Source organism: Macaca fascicularis, chromosome 7 (genome assembly GCF_037993035.2).
Source record: "Macaca fascicularis isolate 582-1 chromosome 7, T2T-MFA8v1.1".
In the NCBI taxonomy this organism is placed as follows: domain Eukaryota; kingdom Metazoa; phylum Chordata; class Mammalia; order Primates; family Cercopithecidae; genus Macaca; species Macaca fascicularis.
The window spans coordinates 113,287,821-113,309,412 of record NC_088381.1 but is presented as its reverse complement, the minus strand read 5'-3'; the positions used below and the strand labels follow the sequence as shown (position 1 = coordinate 113,309,412).

Genomic DNA, 21,592 nt, shown 5'->3' with positions numbered 1-21,592 from the left:
AAGAAGTGTGCATTTCCGAGTGCCTGCCCTTAATACTTCAGGGTTCCTATTTTGCCTAAACTTGTGAGCCATGGCCATCTTCATCAGGCACAGAAACCTCTTACACCTCAATTTCAGGTGCTTTGAAATCTGAATGACCATCCCTTCAAACTTCCCCTATCAAAGTATATTTCACACATGCCATTTAACCTGTTTTAAGGCCGGTTCCCACAAAACTAGTGCAAATCCATGTCCAATCATTTTCTCATTATGGTGTACAAGAAACTTCATTTTATCCAGGTAAGTTTGCTTCCTTTCCCCCTACCTCCAACTGTTGTTTTTCCTTACTTGCATTCATGTGGATGTTTTAAATTTATATTTTGGATTTTGATTATTCAGTGTACAAAATTCAGATGTGTAATACCTAACCTTGTTTTTTACTTTGTTTTTATACTCTTCCTTAATCACCTAGCCTTGTTTCCACATGATAAGCTCTCCCTTAGCTAAGAAAGCTGGACGAACTCCATTTGGCTCCGTCATTTGCAAGGTTTCAAGGACTCCTTACCCACCCCCTTCCTCTGGCCGAGAATTTCGAGCGTTAGCCATCTCTCGGTCGCCAGCTAATAAAGGACTCTTAAATTTGTCTCAAAGTGTGGCGTTTCTCTAACTCACTCGGGTACAACAGATGCAGGATTTAGAAGGGACTGCACAAGTCACTTAAAAAAAGATCAATCCATTACAACCTTTTCAGTAAAGCCTCTTAATGGGGAAATGTGATATGTGACTAGGAAGTTGAGTAATTTTCTTAAAGTATAAAATAAAAAGAAGCTCTCATCACAAATGCGGATGGGGGGAAGAGGACAGACTTCATGCAGGACTGGAGTTGAACAGGGTTCAGGGCTGAAAACACACCTTACATTCCCTCGCTTCCCCTTCTCTACTTTCAAGACTGAACCAATGTGCCCTATACAAGGCGAAGTATACACCCGGTTACTCCGCGGTATCAGAGCGGAGATTCACTGGGTGCAGTCTAAGGCGGGACGCAGCCTGGGGGCCACCGTCACAAGCTGCATGCAGCAACCTACAGTTGTTGAGATTAATGTTTCTAGAATGTGAGGTGACTTAAAAATAATAATAATCACTTCCTGGCCCGGCGCGCTTGCTTGCCTGTAATCCTAGCACTTTGGGAGGCCAAGATGGGAGGATCGCTTAGAACCCAGGGGTTGGAGACTAGCCTGGGCAACATGGCGAGGCCTCCTCTCTACAAAATAAAAATTAGCCAAGCATGGTCGCGCACGACGGTAGTTCCAGCTACTCAGAGGCTGAGGTGGGAAGATCCCTTGGAGTTCCAGGCTGCAGTGAGCCGTTATTGCGCCACTGCCCTCAGGCCTGGGCGACAGAGCGAGAACCTATACCCCACGCCCCAAAATATCACACTTCCTGAGGGAATGGTTCAAACTAAACATCCCACTTTGTGCGTAACTTTACATTCAATCCATCATCCCCTCAAGAACAAAATGTTCTTTCTCCCCCTCAAACATGGAGGGCAGAAAAACAGACGTTCTCTCAAACCCACCGAGCACGCTGTTTTCCTGAGACGGAGGAGACGGATAACAGCCGCTACTGCGCACAGCCTAGTGGGGGAGGACGGCAGCCAGGAAGGGCCAAACTTAGACGCAGCAGCGCCGGAGCGCGCTCGCGGCCCACCGCGTGCGACGTCAGCCTTGCACCGGCAGAGCTTCACGGGAGGAAAGGCGGGATTCAGGGTGGGCGGGTGCCCTGCGAAGACGAAACGAACTTTGAGGAAAACTAGAGGATCTCGCCCCCTGCCTGTGACAGCTTAGGGTCGCCTACTTTTTGTGGATACACTACCGTCCACGGCGTGCGGAGGCCGCCTGCAGTTTTCTAGCGTCCCTGTGAGACGCACGGTGGCGCAATTCCCGAGAGTGCCAATCCCAGGCCGACTGGAGGGCGGGCTCTTCAAATTTGAATTGCGGAAGTGTTGTGTGAGAGTATCTCGCGGAGGGGGTAAGCGTCGCTTGGTGCCCGGCCGCCGCGGGCAGGGGCCACCGTGGGCCTGAGGCGCGAGCCGGGCGGCGTCCGGCCCTCCCTCCGCGCGGAGCCGAGCCGGGACTGCGGCAGTCTCTCCCTGCCAGGCCCTTCACCCAAGGTACGTCCTCCCGCGCCCCCCGATAGCCTCCTGCCGCGGGTCCCCGCCGATGGTGGGCGTCCTGCCCTTTAAGCATGTAGGCTCACGCAGTTTATTTATTTATTTATTTGTAGATTTCTGGCTTTGGTACTGATTTTACAGCTTCGCACTCGATGTTCACTTATTTTGTGTCTACTGTACTTAAGAGAGTAGAACACGATTGCTCAGATTTATTTCGATGGTGAGCGTTCTAGGTCTTTGTTCTAAAATAACTTTTTTTTTTTTTTTTTAGAATACCAAGTGGGAAAATTATATGCGTCAGTACCCAACTCTTCCCCTTGGGACCCCAGGACCCACAGGGCTATAGAAGCAATTGATCATTCAGCTTATGTTTTGTTCTGGTTAAATTGCATGCTTGTTGCAAACAGCTTTAGATGTTAATAAAATTATTTAGAAAATGGTCGGGCGCGGTGGCTCACGCCTGTGATCCCAGCACTTTGGGAGGTCGAGGCGGGTGATCTTTGAGCTCAGGAGTTCAAGAAAATGGTAGGCCGCTTCATCCTGCCCTTCGAAGATAAACACTGTTTACAATTTGGTTCACTGCTTCCAGAGTTTTTCTCTATGCTTGTTTGTGTTTTATTTATTTATTTAATTTTTTTTTTTACACAAATGCAATTATATGTTGTTACTTTCTTTTTCAATTTAATATTTCTTGGACGCTTTTCCGTGTAAGTACATATATATTTATTTATTGAATACATAAATTGTATGGATGTGGTGGAATTTATTTTGTCCTTTATTGGTAGACATCTGGGTTGTTTAATTTCATTTTATGCTGCAGGTACTGCAGCATGAACTTCCCTGTTTAGTGGCTGTGTAGATTATGTTGCCTTTTGGTAAAGAACTTAAGTATGGAGTCGGGTAGAATCGGATCCTCTTTCTCACTGTCGAGTGACCTTGGTCAGGTTACTTAACCACCTTATACCTTAATTTCTCTTTTTTCAAATTTGGAGTAATAACAGTACTTAACTCTTTCGAGTTACTGTTAGATTATATAGTGACTGGCATGTAAATATTCAGTAAATAACGGCTATTACGATACATATATATTTGCATTCTTATGCAGATGTTTCTATAGGAAAAAACAAGTTAGAAGTGGAATTCCCAAGTCAATAGTATGCAGACTTGCATTTGAAATTAATCTTTACCAATGTGATATGAAAAAAAATCAGTTTTAGTTTGCATTTCCATTTATGAGTAAAATTAGATGTCACTTGACTCGTTTGTTGGCCTTTTTGTATTCTATTAATTGCATTTCATGTCCCGTGACCGTTTTCTGTTTTGTACATTTTTTAAAGTTGATTTATTAGATTTCTTTGAATGTTATGTAAATTAACCCTTTGTCATATGTGCTGAGTATTTTTTTCAAGTGTATCATTTGCCTGTTAACTTAAAATTCTATTTTTCCCCTAATTCTATGTCCCAGTTTTGGTTAGTGTGCTCTGGGATTTTTGACCCATTCCATAGTAATAGTTATTATTACTGCTACCACTACAGTAAATTCTTACAAGAACTTTCCATGTCTTTTTGGGAGGAGGAGGACGAGTTATATTCAGGATCATATACATAATTGTTTAGCTTCAGTTCTGTGTTTATATGTGTCACTTGTAACTGACTGTCATATGTTCTGAGAAATACATTCTCAGGAAATTTTTGTCATTGTGCCAGTATCATAGAGTGTACTTATAAAAACCCAGGCTATATGTTATAACCTGTTGCTTCTAGGCTTCAAACCTGTACAGCATGTTACTTTACTGAATATTGTTGGCAGTTGTAACACAATGATAAGTATTTCTGTATCTAAACATACCAAAATATACAAAAGGTACAGTAAAAATAAGTTAAAAAAAGGTACACCAAAACAATTTCATGGGACCACTGTATATGTGGTTTGATGTCATTATGCAGTGCATCACTGTACCATAAATGCTTAAGGCCAGACTTTTTTTTTTTTTTTTTTTTTTTCTCTCGAGACAGAGTCTTGCTGGAGTGCAGTGGTGTGATCTCTGCTCACTGCAAGCTTCGCCTCCCGGGTTCACACCATTCTCCTGCCTCAGCCTCCCGAGTAGCTGGTACTACAGGCACGTGCCACCATGCCCGGCTAATTTTTTTGTATTTTTAGTAGAGACGGGGTTTCACCATGTTAGCCAGGATGGTCTGGATCTCCTGACCTCGTGGTCTGCCCCCCTCGGCCTCCCAAAGTGCTGGGATTACAGTTGTGAGCCACCACGCCCATCCTGGCCAGCCGTTTCATCCAATGGTTTTCCCATTCCTGTGTCTTTATGTTGAAAACAATTTTTTTCCCCCAGTACATCAGCATTTGTCAGTTTTTAGAATAAGTTTTAAGGATTAGATTTTCCAAACAACTTTAAGCAGTTAATGAAAACGGAAACATACTTTCTCCAGTCTGAGAGGAACTAACAATTTCTTGTTGCTGACCTCCATCTGTTAGCCAATGTGCTTGGCTTCAGGACAGGCTGTTCTTTCCTCCACTTGAGGGATGCCAGTTATTAAATCTCCACTAATGTCTGTGTTTCATCAGAGGCTGATTTCTTTGTTTTGCTCTTTTGACTAGGAAGGAAATGGAGCTTCAGATCTGTCCTGGATGGATTATCTAGACCCAGTGGTGTTCTTGTTTATCTATTCCGCAAAGCCTCTGTGGTCAGAGGGAATTGTAGATCATTTTTTTTCTCTGCATTCTGTCTTTAACAAACCACTGGCAAATACTGACTGCTTTTTTTTGGCTTATATTGAGTTGCTATTTATCACACGGTGGGAAAAAGGTCTCCTAGAGCAACTTTTTGTGTCTTTGGGAGGGGAAGTGGAATTTGAGGATTTTTCAGAATCTTGGCTACTCACCTTTATCCTACTACTTGCCTGAATTGGGGGTAGGGACATTAGGAAACAGTAAGCTCTTTGTTTCTCGTAACCTTTCAGTGTGACAATTATCTGACTTTAAATGAAGACAGTTCTGCATGTCCATTACAGATTGGTTCTGTTTTCAGTGCTGCTCGCTTATTTGCAGTTTTTACTTTCTGTTTAGCATCTTATTAGGCTCTGAGGAATTTAGATTGTGTAAACCTGAACATTCTTTGCCGTTTTGCTTTGCAGTTTTCCAGTTTATTGTTGTTGTTGTTGTTATTATTATTATTATTATTATTATTTTGAGACAGAGTCTCACTCTGTCGCCCAGGCTGGAGTGCAGTGGTGGTACGATCTCAGCTCACTGCAACCTCCGTCTCCTGGGTTCAAGTGATTCTCCTGCCTCAGCCTCCTGAGTAGCTGGGACTACAGGCATGTGCCACCACATCCAGCTAATTTTTGCATTGTTAGTAAAAACGGGGTTTCACTGTGTTGGCCAGGCTGGTCTTGAACTCCTGACCTCAAGTGATCCTCCTGCCTTGGCCTCCCAAAGTGCTGGGATTACAGGCGTGAGCCACTGTGCTCAGCCAAGTTTATTCATTTTTTATTTTGAGATTGTATAGCTTTATTGCCTTTCTTTGAAATGAACAGCTAAGCCAGACTTGGTGGCTCACACCTGTACTCCCAACACTTGTGGGAGGCCGAATCAGGAGGATCACTTGAGCCCAGGAGTTCAAGACCAGCCTGGACGACATGGGGAAACCCTGTCTCTATAAAAAAATGCAAAAAAACATAGCTCAGGTGGTTCATGCTTGTAATCCCAGTACTTCGGGAGGCTGAGGCAAGTGGATCACCTGAGGTCAGGAGTTAGAGACCAGCCTGACCAATATGGTGAAACTCCGTCCTACTGAAAATACAAAAATCAGCCGGGTGTGGTGGCATGCGCCTGTGATCCCAGCTACTTGGGAAGCTGAGACAGGAGAATTGTTTCAACCCATATGGTGGAGATTGTAGTGAGCCAAGATCACATCACCGCACTCCAGCCTGGGCAACAGAGCGAGACTCCCTCTCAAAAACAAAACAAATAAGCAAAAAAAGAAAAAAGAAAACATAGCAGAGGTGCAGTGGCACAAACTTGTGGTCCCAGCTACTCTGGAGGCGAAGGTAGGAGGATTGCTTGAGCCCAGATTTCGAGGTTGCAGGGAGCCCTGAGCACACCACTGTACTCCAGCCTGGGTGACAGAGACACTGTCCCAAAAATAAAACAGAAATGAAGTGAACAGCTAATATTATAACTTCCCAGTACAGAACCCCTGGAACTAGCACATCATAAACATATACATGCATGCATTAATATGTATTTGCAGGATTCATATTCTGTGGAAGAATTACAGTGGTTTTTAGGAGCTCCAGACTCCCAAGATAGCCTTCTTTGTTGACTGTTGTAATTTAAGAATATTTTCCTTCTTTTTTCCTCCGTTATCATAAATTATTGGATTAAATAATACTTTGTATATTAATTGCTTATCTCTCACAGAAGTAGCTGTAGATAAAGATACTTGATATTTTTTGGTCTGGCTATGTTAGAATTTTCTGTGATAGGTTTTTTTTATGTTTATATGATGTTAACTAATTGGAATAGTTATAAATTCAGCTATAAGAGATGCTGTAAATCCAGACTAGTAAGTTCCAGGGTCCTTGGATTGAAATATTTTATTTATTTACCAAATATTAGTTAATGCAACTATATGGTTCCTTACCTAGAACCTTAATTTCTAGGTGTGAATAATACAATTTATGTGTAAGAAACAAGTTGCAGCCGGGCGCAGTAGCTCACGCCTATAATCCCAGCACTCTAGGAGGCCGAAACAGGTGGATCACCTGAACTCAGGAGTTTGAGACCAACCAGCCTGACCATCATGGAGAAACCCCGTCTCTACTAAAAATACAAAATTAGCCAAGCGTGGTGGTGCATACGTATAATTCCAGCTACTCGGGAGGCTGAGGCAGGAGAATTTCTGGAACCTGGGAGGCGGAGGTTGTGGTGAGCTGAAATCCCACCATTGCACTCCAGCCTGGGCAACAAGAGGGAAACTCCGTCTCAAAAAAAAAAAAAGAAAGAAAGAAAGAAACAAGACTAAAACTATGTAAACTCAAGTACAGTATTTCTGCTAAAAATTCTAAATAGCACTACATTAAAAGAAATCAGAATGAAAATAATTTACCATTTATTTGAGGATTTTTCAGCTAAGACCTTAAAATGTAAATGCTCTAGAGCATAAAAAATCAGGATTGGGTATTATTAAATAATTGAATAGGTTTTTTTTTTTTAGCTTTTATTAGAATAGATCGTTGTAGTTGCTGCCTTAAAATATAACTGCCTAAAAGGAAAAATTATATTTGTGGAACTTTATCTTTTGTAACCTAATGTATTGCCATTTGCATGTATCTTTTATTTCATTTTGTTTTGTTTTATTTTATTTTATTTTGAGACGAGGTCTTGCTCTGTCACCCAGGCTGCAGTGCAGTGGCACAATCATTGATTCCCTGCAGCCATGACCTCCCAGGCTCAGGTGATCCTCCCTACTCAGCCTCCCAAGTAGCTAGTGTTATGCCCAGACCGTTTATTCCCCGAAGAAGACCACCAGAGTCCAGAGTCAAAGCTAAGCAGCAAGGATCTTTATTACAGGTTCAAACCTGGAACTCTCCCTCGCTCGTGAAACGAGACGGGCAGGAGAGCTCCCCCACTCAGCTCCGAACAATGTTATATAGTCTAAGAAAAGTGGGCATAGAGTTATTATACAAATCAGATATATGATTGGCTAGTGTTTGAACAAGGCGATTTGGCTAACTATGATTGGTTCCTGCCATTTCTGATATTTTGGTTCAAACTTTGAGGCGGGAGAGCAGGTTTATGGCAGCAAGAGTTTATCTTTCTTAAACACGTCTTGTGACCTTGCCTCAGAACTTACAAAATCTCTGGTATGTGCAAAACAAAATCTCTGGTACGTGCAGAAAACCAGGTACTCACAGAACTTACGAAATCTCTGGTATGTGCAAAGATTAGAGAGCAGAACAAGGGTGTAGCGGGTGGGGGGCGGGTACACATCTATCTTTGTGTCCTTTCATTTCCCCCTTCTCATAAGTAACTGGATGTCCAATCTTGGATTTCCAGAGTCTTATAATATAGCCTCACTTTCTGGGTGCAGGAGAGGCTGGTGATGGCTACGGAGGACCATTAGTTGGATGGTATCAAACCTTTCTCTGACAAATTGTAAAATTTTATTTACCACACAGGGGCCTATAGTGAATAGAAGTAGTAAAGACATTAGGGGGCCTAAAAGGGGTGCCAGAAGGGAAAACATTGAAGAGCTCCACCAATTGTTAGCGGCTGTAGTGAATTGTTGCTTTTTCATTTCTAAGCTTAGTTCGTGTAGGCGTTGGACTCTTTCCTCAACTAACCCTGACTCATTTATATAGAAACAGCATTCTTCTTTGAGGAACATACAGGTACCTCCTTTCTCAGCCGTGAGTAAGTCTAAGGCTCTGCGGTTTTGAAGGGTGACCTGTGCTAGGGAGGTGAGCTGCCGCTGAAGGGAGGCTAGGGAATAGGCGAAGTCTTCCATAGCAACAGAGAATTGTTGTAACAGCTTGTCGTTTTCTATCATGGAGTGTTGTAGGGCCCCTCCTGCTAACCCCGCTGCGACGACAGAGGTGGTTAAGGATATTCCGGCAATTAGTGGTAGAAAAACTGCTCGTCTATGTCGCGCAGTTTTAGTTGGGGCGGTCCCTGCCCAGCCTATGAACTCTGCCGGGGTTAGCAGTGTCAGTCGGGGAACTAGGGTAACAGGGATACACAACTGTCCGTCAGAGATGCTTTTGGACAGAGTTTTTAACAGAGTCATATTACACCAGAAGAACACACCAGGGGGAGCATATATGGGACTATTAGGGTATGTAGCCGATTGGTTACAGAGGCTGTTGCTAAATGCCGAATAACAATAGGGGTATTTCTCTTGGTATGGGTCACGGTACAGGGCTACATCGGGTATCGTGACTATCGATGAGTTAAAACCTGTATAGTTTGTGGGAGGGGAGGATAGAGGAACAGCCGTTAATGGTGGTCTTCCTAGGGTTGCACACATAAAGCAAGAGGACAGGTCGCCTAAACCAGTGAGGTTGGCGAATGCTAGCCCTTCCCGTAATAGAGTTAGCCAGGAGAAGGGCTGCAAGTCTTGTGATAGCTTGGTTTCTTGCCTGTGGATTTGTGTGTGGATTAAGGGTTGAATCTGGACTAGACTTCTCCACAGATAAAAATGGCTACTGGGCCAGGTACTAGTTGATGAGTAATATACTCCCCCATGTTGTGGGGTTGTCCACCGAGAGTCCCATGGGTCTCTAATTATCCAAGTGTAAGTGACGGGAGACTCAGTTTTGTAAAAATACCACCCTTGTCGTTCTCTCCAGTATCGGACAGAGTGCGTCTTACAGTAGCTATATGGGCAACCTGCACTCTGGTGCCACCAATAATTTTTACAATTATATTCAGTTTGATCATATTCAAAACAGATCATGGGTATTGCTGGTTGGGCAATCTGGAACCTAGTGAACTTGAGGTAAACTATAGTATTACACCCTGAGGGGGGGCAGTCTGCGCTAGCTAGCAGTTTACCCGCTTGGGGGGTTTCCCCGGGGTGAGTTTTGTTCTCATAGAGCCAGAACCTCCAGACATAGGGATTAGACGGCGCAGCAGTGAGGAGAGTCAGATGCATAAGGCATAAAAGCATAGGTAAGCTAGACATAGTTACGGCTATGGGGATGACGGCGCAGGGTTAGCTTTAAGGGATTGTTCTTAGCTTTGTCTACAGTCCATGTAACCGGTGCTCCAGACGGCTCGAGAAGGTCGGATGTTGGGTCCACTGGTTTGACGTGTGTGTAGTGGATCCAAGAAGCGATGCCTTCTACTTTGAGAGCGGTGGGAGTAGTCAGGAGTACTTGCAGTGGTCCTTTCCACCTGGGTTGAAGAGTTTCTTGCCGGTGGCGCTTGACTAGGACCCAGTCTCCCGGCTAGAACGGATGAGGCGTCGGCGGAGGTCCTGCCTCGTACAGTTCTCGTAGTCTGGGCCAAATTTCCTGGTGAATTTTCTGTAAGGCTTGTAAGGAGAACAGGAGCTCAGAGACATTTTCAGTTTCAGGTTTGAGTAAGTCATCTTTTAGACTGGGGACCAGGAGTGGGGGTCTGCCATACATGATTTCATATGGTGTGAGGCCTAGTCTGTAAGGGGTATTTCGGGCCCGGAACAGAGCGTAGGGGAGAAGTACTACCCAATTAGCGCCAGTCTCCATGGTCAATTTAGTTAAGGTCTCCTTCAGAGTCCGATTCATCCTTTCTACCTGTCCTGAGCTTTGGGGCCTATAAGCACAATGTAATTTCCAATTTGCCCCCAGAATGGAAGCCAAATCCTGACTTACCTTAGCAACGAAGGCTGGTCCATTGTCTGACCCTATTTGGACGGGAAAGCCATACCTGGGGAGGATTTCTTCCAAAATTTTCTTTGCTACAACCTGAGCAGTTTCTTTCTTAGTTGGGAACGCTTCTGTCCATCCTGAAAAAGTATCTCAGTCTCTGACGTTACAGCCGCTCCTGCATACCGCTGGCCTTGGTGGACATAGCTGCTGCCATCAGTGAACCAGATGAGTTCTGTGTCGGGGAGCGGATGATCTTGCAGGTCCTCCCGCACCCCATGCACCTGAGCCAGTATCTCAGTGCACTCATGGGACGGGGCGTCCAAGTCTGGATTTGGCAGCAGTGAAGCAGGGTTTAAAGAGGTTGGGGGCAGAAAAGTTATTCTGAGGGGGTTTAACAGCAGTCCTTGATAGTGGGTGAGCCGGGCGTTACTCATCCATCGGTCCGGCGGCTGCCGGAGGACGCCTTCAATGGCATGCGGGGTTATAACGCGCAACTCTTGCCCCATGATAAGTTTATCAGCGTCTCGGACCATTAGGGCGGTCGCCACGATTATCCGGAGGCAGGGTGGCCAGCCAGCAGCCACTGAATCTAATTTTTTTGACAAATAGGCAACTGGCCTCTGCCAGGGGCCTAGGTACTGTGTTAACACGGCTTTTGCAACACCCTTACTTTCATCCACGTATAAGTGGAAGGGCTTGGAGACATCAGGGAGCCCCAGCGCGGGGGCTGATAACAAGGCAGTTTTGATTTGCTGAAAGGCCAGCTCAGCCTCTTCCGTCCAATTGAAGGGCTGCCGTTCCTTTGTTGCCTGGTATAGGGGCTTGGCTAACTCAGCAAATCCGGGTATCCATAACCTACAGAACCCTGCCGACCCCAGGAATTCTCTCACTTGCCGTGTTGACTGGGGTCTAGGGATGCGTAGGACTGTTTCCTTTCGGGCTTTGGTTAGCCAGCGTTGCCCCCCTTTTAATAGGTACCCCAGATAAGTTACCTCCGACTTGCAGATCTGAGCCTTTGTTGCTGAGGCTCGGTAGCCTAGCTCCCCCAGAGTCTTCAGGAGGTCCTCAGTCCCTTGAACACAAGTTTCCGGGGACCTGGCCGCTATTAAGAGATCATCAACATATTGCAAAAGAGTTATTTCAGGGTGTTGCCGCCGGTACTCACCCAGATCTTCATGAAGGGCTTCATCGAACAGGGTTGGCGAGTTCTTGAACCCTTGTGGCAGTCTGGTCCATGTTAGCTGACCGTTGATGCCCCTCTCAGGATCCGTCCATTGAAATGCAAAGAGTTCTTGACTTTTGGGAGCCAGAGGAAGGCTGAAGAAAGCGTCTTTTAGATCAAGAACGGTATACCACTGTTTTTTGGGATGTAAGGCACTCAGAAGGGTGTATGGATTGGGCACAGTGGGATGTATGTCCATGACCCTTTTATTAACTTCTCTTAAATCCTGTACTGGCCTGTAGTCCGTACTGTTGGGTTTACGAACAGGTAACAGTGGAGTATTCCAGGATGAGTGGCAAGCCCGTAGGACTCCCTGGTCTAGGAGTCGGCGGATATGGGGCGTAATTCCTTCTCTTGCCTCCAGGGGCATAGGATATTGCCGAACCCGAACCGGGTCCGTCCCTGGCTTAACTTCCACAAATATGGCAGGTCGATGTTTAGCTAGCCCCAAGCCCCCAGTTTCTGCCCACGCTTCAGGGAAACGCTGGAGCCAAGAGTCAATTCCCTGATCGGGGGGCTTTTGCTCTTGATGGAGTCGGTACTCATCTTCTAAGGTGACAGTCAGGATAGATATTGGCCTGTTTTGGGAATCAGTTATCTTGGGCCCTTCTGGCTCAAAGTGGATTTGGGCCCCCATCTTTGTCAGCAAGTCCCTCCCTAGTAGAGGGCAGGGGCTCTCTGGGATGACTAGGAAGGAATGGGAGACTTTTCCCGTTCCTAAGTCTACAGTCCTCTGGGTTGTCCAGGGGTATTTTTTGATGCCTGTGGCCCCGTGCACCCAGGATGTTTTCTTAGACATTTTTCCAATTGGTTTGGTTAGGACTGAGCATTCCGCCCCAGTATCGACCAAGAAGCGAACTGGGGACCCCTCCACTTGCAAAGTTACCCTGGGTTCGGGGAGGGGGTCCGAACCCCGTCCTCCCTAGTCAGAGTCCTGGGTAACGAGTACGGAGGTAGGGTTAGCTGGTCTCCGTTTCTTTGGGCAGTCTTTAATCCAGTGGCCACGTTCCTTGCAATAAGCACACTGATCTTTTTCTAATCCTTGCCAAGGGCCTTGCTTTTTCTGCTTTCTGTTTTGGCCATTTCCTGCCTGGGGGAAAGCTGCTACTAAGACTTTGGTCATTTCTTTGGTTGCCTTGAACTGTTTTTCTTCTGGAGTATCCCTATTATTATAAACTCGCTGGGCCATCTGAAGGAGGTCCTGAATCTGCTTTCCCTCTAAACCTTCTAATTTCTGGAGTTTTCTTTTAATATCTGGTGTTGCCTGGTTTACAAAGGACATTACTACCGCTGCCTGATTTTCCGGTGCTTCCGGGTCCATAGGGGTAAACTGTCTGAAGGCTTCCATTAATCTCTCTAAATACACAGCGGGGCTTTCTGTCTTACCTTGTAACACAGAATATACTTTAGCCAAATTGGTGGGCTTGCGAGCTGCAGCCCGGAGACCCGCCATTAGAGTCTGGCGGTAAATGAGCAGTCGTCCCCTACCTTCTGCCGTGTTGTAGTCCCATCTGGGCCGGGTCAAAGGGAAAGCCGCATTAATGAGGTCAGGATTTGCAGTTGGCTGGCCGTCATCTCCTGGAACCAGTTTTCTGGCCTCAACTTGGATTCTTTCCCGCTCCTCCGTTGTGAACAGGATTCGGAGGAGCTGTTGACAGTCATCCCAGGTCGGCTGGTGAGTAAACATGACACTGTCTAACAACGAGGTTAGATCTTTGGGATTATCTGAGAACCGAGCATTTTGGGACTTCCAATTGTATAAATCACTGGTGGAAAAAGGCCAATACATGAGACGGGAGAGCCCGGTATCATCGAGCGATCCTATTTCTCTGAGAGGCAGGGCTACAGTGGAGTCAGGGAGTCGGGAAGCTTGGTCCCGCTGTACGCGGCCTCGTGTTCGGCCGGCCGGCCCCCCCAGGTTACTTTCGCTCTCGGCTGCTTCTGCTTCTCAGTTTCCCTCTACGGAAGCACCACCCTGGGGGACTGGGTCCTGCGGGATAAGGTGCGGATATGGTGGGGGAAATGTGGGTTCTAACGTTAGGGGGTCCTGGCTGTCCGGCAGCACAGGGGCCGAGGGAGCAGAGGGAGTCTTTTGTCTTGTAGGTCGCGTTACTAGGACTTTGCAGGGCTCAGGGATGAATGGAGTTATCCAGGGTGGTGAGTTTTCCACAAGATCCTGCCACACTAGAATATAAGGAATTTGATCAGGATGTCCTGACTGCCCTGGCAGGAAAATCTTAGTTTTTACCTTAGTAATAATAGAGAGACAGAAAGTTCCTTCGGAGGGCCACCCTACGCCGAAAGAGGGCCACTCCGAATGGCAGAAAGTAACTAGCTTTCCCTTCTTTAGTTCTACGCTTAAGTTACGCCCCCGAGCCTTCACATCCTTAAAATTGGTAACAAGGAGTGAGAGCGGCGTGCTCTGGTTGTTGCCCATCTTTGGACTGCTCCTACAAAGAGAAGGGGGGACGAAAATGAGTGTGAAGCAGAGGGGAGTATCCGACAGGTCCGGTCCTGGAAGGGGAAGAAAAGGTTTTATGTTTCGTTTTGGGCTTACACTTAACACTTAACAATAACGGACAGACAGTAATAACGATGAGCATTTGCGAGCGCGTGTCGGACTTCCGACCTGAGTCAGACGGGGCAACCAAGGATGGAGGCCCCCAGATGGGCACTGGGGAACGTCTCCCACCAGTCCCAAGTGGCTGTCTTCTAGCGCGTCCGCCAAGACCGTGCCACTTACAGAACAGACCAATACAGATTACAGATTACGGATTTCGCGAAATTTCAGGGAGACAGACAGAGACAAAGACAGAGACAGTGACAAAGCCGGCTTACCTACAGATTAAGATCCGTTGACTTGGGGGTCTGGTGGGCTTGGGGGAAATCCCGGATGAGCCCCCATTTGTTATGCCCAGACCGTTTATTCCCCGAAGAAGACCACCAGAGTCCAGAGTCAAAGCTAAGCAGCAAGGATCTTTATTACAGGTTCAAACCTGGAACTCTCCCTCGCTCGTGAAACGAGACGGGCAGGAGAGCTCCCCCACTCAGCTCCGAACAATGTTATATAGTCTAAGAAAAGTGGGCATAGAGTTATTATACAAATCAGATATATGATTGGCTAGTGTTTGAACAAGGCGATTTGGCTAACTATGATTGGTTCCTGCCATTTCTGATATTTTGGTTCAAACTTTGAGGCGGGAGAGCAGGTTTATGGCAGCAAGAGTTTATCTTTCTTAAACACGTCTTGTGACCTTGCCTCAGAACTTACAAAATCTCTGGTATGTGCAAAACAAAATCTCTGGTACGTGCAGAAAACCAGGTACTCACAGAACTTACGAAATCTCTGGTATGTGCAAAGATTAGAGAGCAGAACAAGGGTGTAGCGGGTGGGGGGCGGGTACACATCTATCTTTGTGTCCTTTCACTAGGACTACAAGTGTGTGCACCCATCACACCCAGCTCTTTTGTTAAGGAGACTTCAATAAAAATAAAATCTTAGTCTGATTTGTGAGCTACAGATTATCTAGTATTGTTATGAATCAGTTAAACATTTTAAATAGTATAATGTTGTGGAAAGCAAATAAACTTTAAACATTTTCTGCACCAAAGCGTGATAAAGACTGATTTTACATTGAACTACAGGTTTCTGTGGATCGCTTCTGAAGTTCTATATGAAAATTGTGCTTAAGTGAATTTTCTGTTAGAAGAACTTGGTTGCTCCTGCCTTGTCAAGATGATTGCAACACCTTTGAAACATTCAAGAATTTACTTACCTCCAGAGACATCTTCTCAAAGGAGAAATCTACCCATGGATGCAATCTTTTTTGACAGCATTCCTGCAGGCACACTTACTCCTGTAAAAGATTTGGTGAAATATCAGAACCCCTCTTTAAAATCGAATGACCGTAAAAAGAATCAGTTCCTAAAAATGACAACTTTTAACAATAAAAATATATTTCAATCAACTATGCTAACAGAGGCTACTACCTCTAACAGTTCTCTTGATATCAGTGCTATAAAGCCCAACAAGGATGGATTAAAAAATAAAGCAAACTATGAATCACCGGGAAAAATATTTCAAAGAATGAAAGAAAAAGTACTGCGTGACAAGCAAGAACAGCCACCAAGAAACAGTAGTTTGTTGGAACCACAGAAAAGTGGAAATAATGAAACCTTCACTCCTAACAGAGTTGAAAAAAAAAAATTGCAGCATACCTACCTATGTGAAGAAAAGGAAAACAACAAATCATTCCAGTCAGATAACAGTTCACTAAGAGGTTAGTTTTATGTGTTAGCTAAAAAACTAATGTCTTAAGTGTTTAATGTTTCAGACACTGTTTTTGGTACTCAGAATATAGCAGTGAACAAAATGGACAAAAATCCTTGCCCTTGTGTAGCTCACATTCACGTGGTGGAAAGACATAATTAACATATTAAATAAGAATTTTTATGGCATAGTAGAAGAGGAAAAGTGGAAAGAGAAAAAGCAGAATTAGGATAATGGGAAGAGTTGGAGGGGTATGTAATTTTCAGTGGGGTGGTCAGAGTAAGCTTCAATAATTTGAATTTGGGAATTTGAGCCCACAAAATTGAATATGATGATAGATACGTGTATCTTGAGGAATGGGGAAGGATGATCTAGGCAGCTGTTACAAATGCCTTGAAATCGCATTCCTGACATGTTGCAGGACTAGCTATAAAGTTAGTGTGTCATGGAGCGAGTAGATAGAGCTCAGGAGGAAGGCATAAATAAGAGTGGGTCAGATTATATAAGGGCTTTATAGGTAAATGTAAGAGTTTTGGCTTTTACTGTGAGCAGAATAAGCCATTGGAGGGTTTTGAGCATGTGAATGACAAGATCTAACTTACGAGGTTTTTGTTGTTGTTTTTTAATTAACCATTGTGTACAATGACTTATGTTTTTAAAATACCATTCTGGCTGTTCTGAAATAGAGTTACTGCAGTAAGTCAGATGGCAGCCACTGTTGGCTTGGTTCAGGTGTTAGTAGTGCAGATAGTAAACGTACAGATAGTAAATGGCTGGACTCTGGCTGTGTTTTAAAGGTAGAGCCGATAGGATTAGCTCATAGATTGGGTGTAGAATGTAAAATAAAAAGATGTAAAGGATAGCTCCAGGGTGTTTTTTTGTTTTATGTTTTTGGTTGTGGCCTAAGCAACCAGGAGGGTGATTTAACTGAAATGGGACAAACTGAAGGAGGAATGGAGTGTGAGCTCATTAACTAATATTTTTGTTATGTTAATTTTGATAATCTCTATTAAAAATTTAAATTTAGGTAGGGTGTTGGAAAAAACTAGTTGGAATTTAGGGAATTGATCAAGGTGAGAAAAGTACATTGGGGCATCATTAGCACCTAAATGGTATTTTAAAAGCAATGAGATTAGATGAGGTCATCAAGGAGTAAGTATAGAAAGAAAACATTCAAGATCTGGGTCCTGGGGTACTCCAGCATTTGGAAGGTAGAAGAAAGATTAGAAAGGCCGGCCAGGCACGGTGGCTCACGCCCATAATCCCATCACTTTGGGAGGCTGAGGCGGGAGAATCACCTGAGGTGAGGGTTTCAAGACCAGCCAGACCAACACGGAGAAACCCCATCTCTACTAAAAATACAAAATTAGCCAGGCATGGTGGCGCATGCCTGTAATCCCAGCTACTTGGGAGGCCGAGGCAGGAGAATCCCTTGAACCCAGGAGGCGGAGGTTGTGGTGAGCTGAGATCATGCCATTACTCTCCAGCCTGGGCAACAAGAGCAAAACTCCAGCTCAAAAAAAAAAAAAAAAGGTAAAAAGAAGAGTAGAAAGGCCACTGAGAAGATGGTGAGGAAGAAGGAAAACCAGGAGAGTGATACTGTGAAAGCCAAGAGAATGAAGTACTTTAAGGTGGGAGTTGACAGCTGTCTGATGCTCCTAATTGGTCAAGTAGGCTGAGATTCTGCTGCTCGATTTAGCAATGTGAAGGTCATTGGTGACTTTGATGCAGGGCGGCTTTGGTGGAATGGTAGCAATGAAAACATTGCATGAAAGGGTTCAAGAGAGAATGTGACAAGAGGAATTGACAATAGTGAACATAAACAGCCCTTTTTTTGAGGGTTAGAAAGAAATAATGGCAAGTGTAGTTTAAGGTTTTATAATTTTTAATACTTGGTGAAATGGAGCATTTTTATATGCTGTTGGGAATAATGAAGTAGGAAGGGAAAAAATGAAATTGCTAGTATGATGCCCTTCAGTAGTTGAGAGGAAATATAATCCAATGCATCATTAGAGGTTTGACCAGAACACAAACAGACCAATTGTTAACAGAAAAGAAAGACATTTATACAGATGTTGGTGGGTTATTATTGTATGACTTCACAAATAATTTAAAATAAGAAGTAAAGTCATCAGCTGAGCAAGTATGGAAAACAGGTATTGAAGTTTGAGGAGGTAGAGGTTTGAATAGTTTGGGAGAGGCCTAAATTTGATTTCCTGGGTAACGCAGAAGATATGTTTAAGATTTGTGGACATGAATTTAAAATGGAACCAGTAAATATGGCTGTGAGTTTTCCTTTGGCCCTGTTTAGCTGCTAAGGTGCTGGTGTAGAATAGGGAGGGAGCTGGATTTAACTGGGTTGTAATTTTGCCAAATAGAATGAAGTGACAGAAGGACAAAGGAGGGTGTGTGTGAAGGAGTCACGATGAAATTTAAGCTGATTAATGAGGGCAAAGGATCTGAAGGAGATGAAGGATTGTGAAGTGTACATTTTGTTTGGATAATCACTGGATTTTGAGAGAATGATCTGGAAAGATGACACTGCAACAATTGAAATTGAGATTTTAATGAGTTTCAGTCGTTGATAATGAAAGATATTTTACTTGTATTATCTCTTTTAATCCTTTCAACTAACACTATGGGTGGATACCCATTAGTGGTCTATAAATGGGGATTATAAAGAGAGTAAGTCCGCTTGCTCTATGTCTCATAGGTAACAAGTGATAAGTTGATAATTGAATATAGGTATCTCTTAGCAAGCCCGTGCTCTAAATCACTACACAGTAGGTTGTGGGTATACTGTTGCATTTCCAAGACAGTGACATATTCTAACACAGAGTTTTCTAAGGAAATTTGGGGGTAGAAGTGGGGAGACTCACAGTCATCTGTTTCTCATATAGCCTGGGAGAAAAGGAAGAAGAAATGAAATAATGCATATTAAAGTGTTCAAATATAATAAGGTAGCATTTGAGAGTAAGAAATACCTGAGTGTTCTGAGAATCTGGTGACCCTTTCCCCCAGAAAATATAAACACAAATACAAATACAAATTTTGTATATAGTTTTAGAAACCTTTTAGAGAGTCTGCATGAACCTCGGACTCCCACATAAGTGGATAAATATAACTTGTTGCATTTGATTGAATTACTACTGAATTGCCTTGCCATTTCCAGTAGAATGAGTTAAAGATATAGAAACTTATTGTTTCTTTTTGTGACACTTTGTTATAATGAAATCTTTATGTTAAGATTTCTGAGACCAAAGTGGCATACTTATTAAAGCATAGTCACTACCAGTCTTTTCAAGTATAAGATTTAAAATTAAACATATAAGATAATTCTTCTCAGGCTCAAATTTTAAGTCTATTATCATCCCCTTTTTGTGTGAAAGAAACTACATTCGAGAAACATTAAACTTTAAAGATCTAGGAGGTAAAGCAGAATAAAATGTAAGCAGTGCTATTAGTTCTTATTTGTCTAGTTGAGAAACCTACAACTTGTGAGCGTTTGAAGACCTACTAAAAATTGTCTAAAGGATATAAATTATGGCTGAGTCTGCTGTTGCGTCTCAGCATTTTAATTTTTAAGGAGTAAGTTACAACTCTTCGACTGTCGACTGTCTTTCATGCTTTAGAAATTCACAGCAACCAGAAACAGAATCGGAATTTTCAAGACTGGGTGAAACTTTATATTGTAATCTTAACATATACATATCCAATTTGTGGCAGCACCAGAATTCCAGGTCTCTAGGTTTCTAAGTCTAATACTTTTGTCTAGAGCTGGCAGGTTGTGTCTTGGAGAAGGTTTTAAAAAATTCTTCCTCACCATAAGGTTGGTATAGAGAATGGGGTAAAGGTATTAGAAGATAATACAGCCAAAAATATAAAAATATATGTAACTGTCATATATTGCGAAAGTACTATATTGATCTGATCATTACTAAATCTAAGTGTCTGTATTTCAAGAATTTTAAAAGATGTTTTTTTCTTAGTAACTAATACAATTCAACTTCTTCTTTCTTTAAAAAATAAAACCTTAGCCTCGGTCCAAGGAGTTCCTCTAGAATCATCAAATAATGATATTTTCCTCCCAGTCAAACAAAAGATTCAGTGCCAGCAGGAAAAGAAAGCACCACTGCACAATTTAACTTACGGTAAACTATTTTTTGTTTGTTTTTAGTTTGTTACTTAAATATATAGTTAAATGTTCTAGGTAATTATTTTCCTTGTGTGGGCATTAAACTTTGGCTGTAGACAAAAGCTTGAATCGTAAAAGAGACACTCAGAGAAAGACTGGGCAGGAGGGTGGAACATTCCTAACCTAAATTTATCTCTTAGTTTCCTATGATCCTTATATAATTTTTTTGTTTTGTTTTGTATTTTTTGCAGAACTTCCAACTCGGAACCAAGAACAGGAAACTTTTTTGGCTACAGAAGCCCCAAGCAAGAGATTAACTAGAGCTCAGTTGGCTAAACAAATTCTTCAGTCAAAGGAGAATGTAGTTGCAACCACTGGGTCCAAAAAGGACATGTTTGTTTTAGAAGGCATTGATTCTGCTGATGAACAATTTCAAAATACTAATGCTGAGACTCTCAGTACTAATTGTGTTCCTATTAAAAATGGCAGTCTGTTAATGGTTTCTGATAGTGAGAGGACAACAGAAGGGACTTCACAGCAGGAAGTTAAGGAAGGAAATGACAAAACAGTGCCTGGAGAGACAGGTCTTCCAGGTTCCACGGAAGATACCTGTAAAATTGTACTTGCAACACCAAGACTTCATATAACAATACCTCGGAGGTCAAAAAGAAATGTTTCAAAGCTTTCTCCAAGAATATTTCAAACTGTTACAAATGGAGTTAAGAAAAATCAGGTGGGAAAACTTTTAAGACAGATATTTATTTCTATTTTTGCCCCATTCTTCAAGAGCTTGAGCTTTTGATGTTCTCTCATTATTTTTTTTTTCTAGCTAGGATTTGAACCTGTATGCTTTATTATTAACAGTGTCTTCATTATCATGTTTTACTATTTACTGCAGTGACAGGGTGACATAGTGAAAAGAACAGTGAGTTGAATATAAGAAGAGCCACGTGTTAAGTCTTATCTTGCTCTATTACTAATTGTGTAGTCTTCAATAATTTACCTGTTCCCTTTGGTGATGAACATTGAATTCATTCCTACTCTTTTTTTCTGATACGGTACTACTAAAATAGTTAGATCAATTAAGATAGAAAGGAACTGTAGCATCTGAAGATTTGAGAATTTTTCCTAAATTAAATAGAGTAATCAATAAAAGACTTCAGAGCATTGAACTGTTACCTTAGGACAAATTCTCTGAAGGAAGTGGAATGGAAATACAAGCTTAAGGAGGAAGATGCAGTGTAAAATTTCCAATTGTTAAAGGTTTGCCCATTAATTATTTATTTATGTTTGAGCAGGAGTCGTCTTCTGTCACCCAGGCTGGAGCACAATGGCACAATCTTGGCTGACTGCAACCTCCACGTCCTGGGTTCAAGCGATTCTCCTACCTCACCCTCCTGAGTAGCTGGGATTACAGGCACCTGCCACCATGCCCAGCTAATTTTT

The 21,592-nt window shown here is 43.2% G+C and overlaps 1 protein-coding gene and 1 long non-coding RNA gene across 7 annotated transcripts in view; one reads left to right on the top strand and one right to left on the bottom strand.

The window, feature by feature from the left end:
- LOC102120279 (uncharacterized) overlaps positions 1-1,606 on the bottom strand; it is a 113,563-nt gene extending 111,957 nt beyond the window's left edge. Inside the window, exon 1 of the long non-coding RNA XR_012415763.1 lies at positions 1,556-1,606. This is a non-coding gene — a long non-coding RNA (uncharacterized lncRNA). The remainder of the gene's footprint in view (positions 1-1,555) is intronic.
- Positions 1,607-1,983: 377 nt separating this feature from the next.
- Positions 1,984-21,592, top strand: part of MIS18BP1 (MIS18 binding protein 1) — a 61,871-nt gene continuing 42,262 nt past the window's right edge. For 5 of the 6 annotated variants that reach the window (XR_012415759.1, XM_005561182.4, XM_065548772.2 and 2 more), the window contains exons 1-4: positions 1,984-2,149; positions 15,387-16,021; positions 20,049-20,162; positions 20,398-20,879. Coding sequence is in view for 5 of the 6 variants with exons in the window: in XM_005561182.4 (XP_005561239.3) it covers positions 15,478-16,021; positions 20,049-20,162; positions 20,398-20,879 (1,140 nt within the window). In the remaining variant the exon portion in view is untranslated. Of the gene's footprint in view, positions 2,150-13,139; positions 13,417-15,386; positions 16,022-20,048; positions 20,163-20,397; positions 20,880-21,592 lie in introns of all 6 variants that reach the window. The other variant, XM_065548770.1, reaches the window with a different exon arrangement.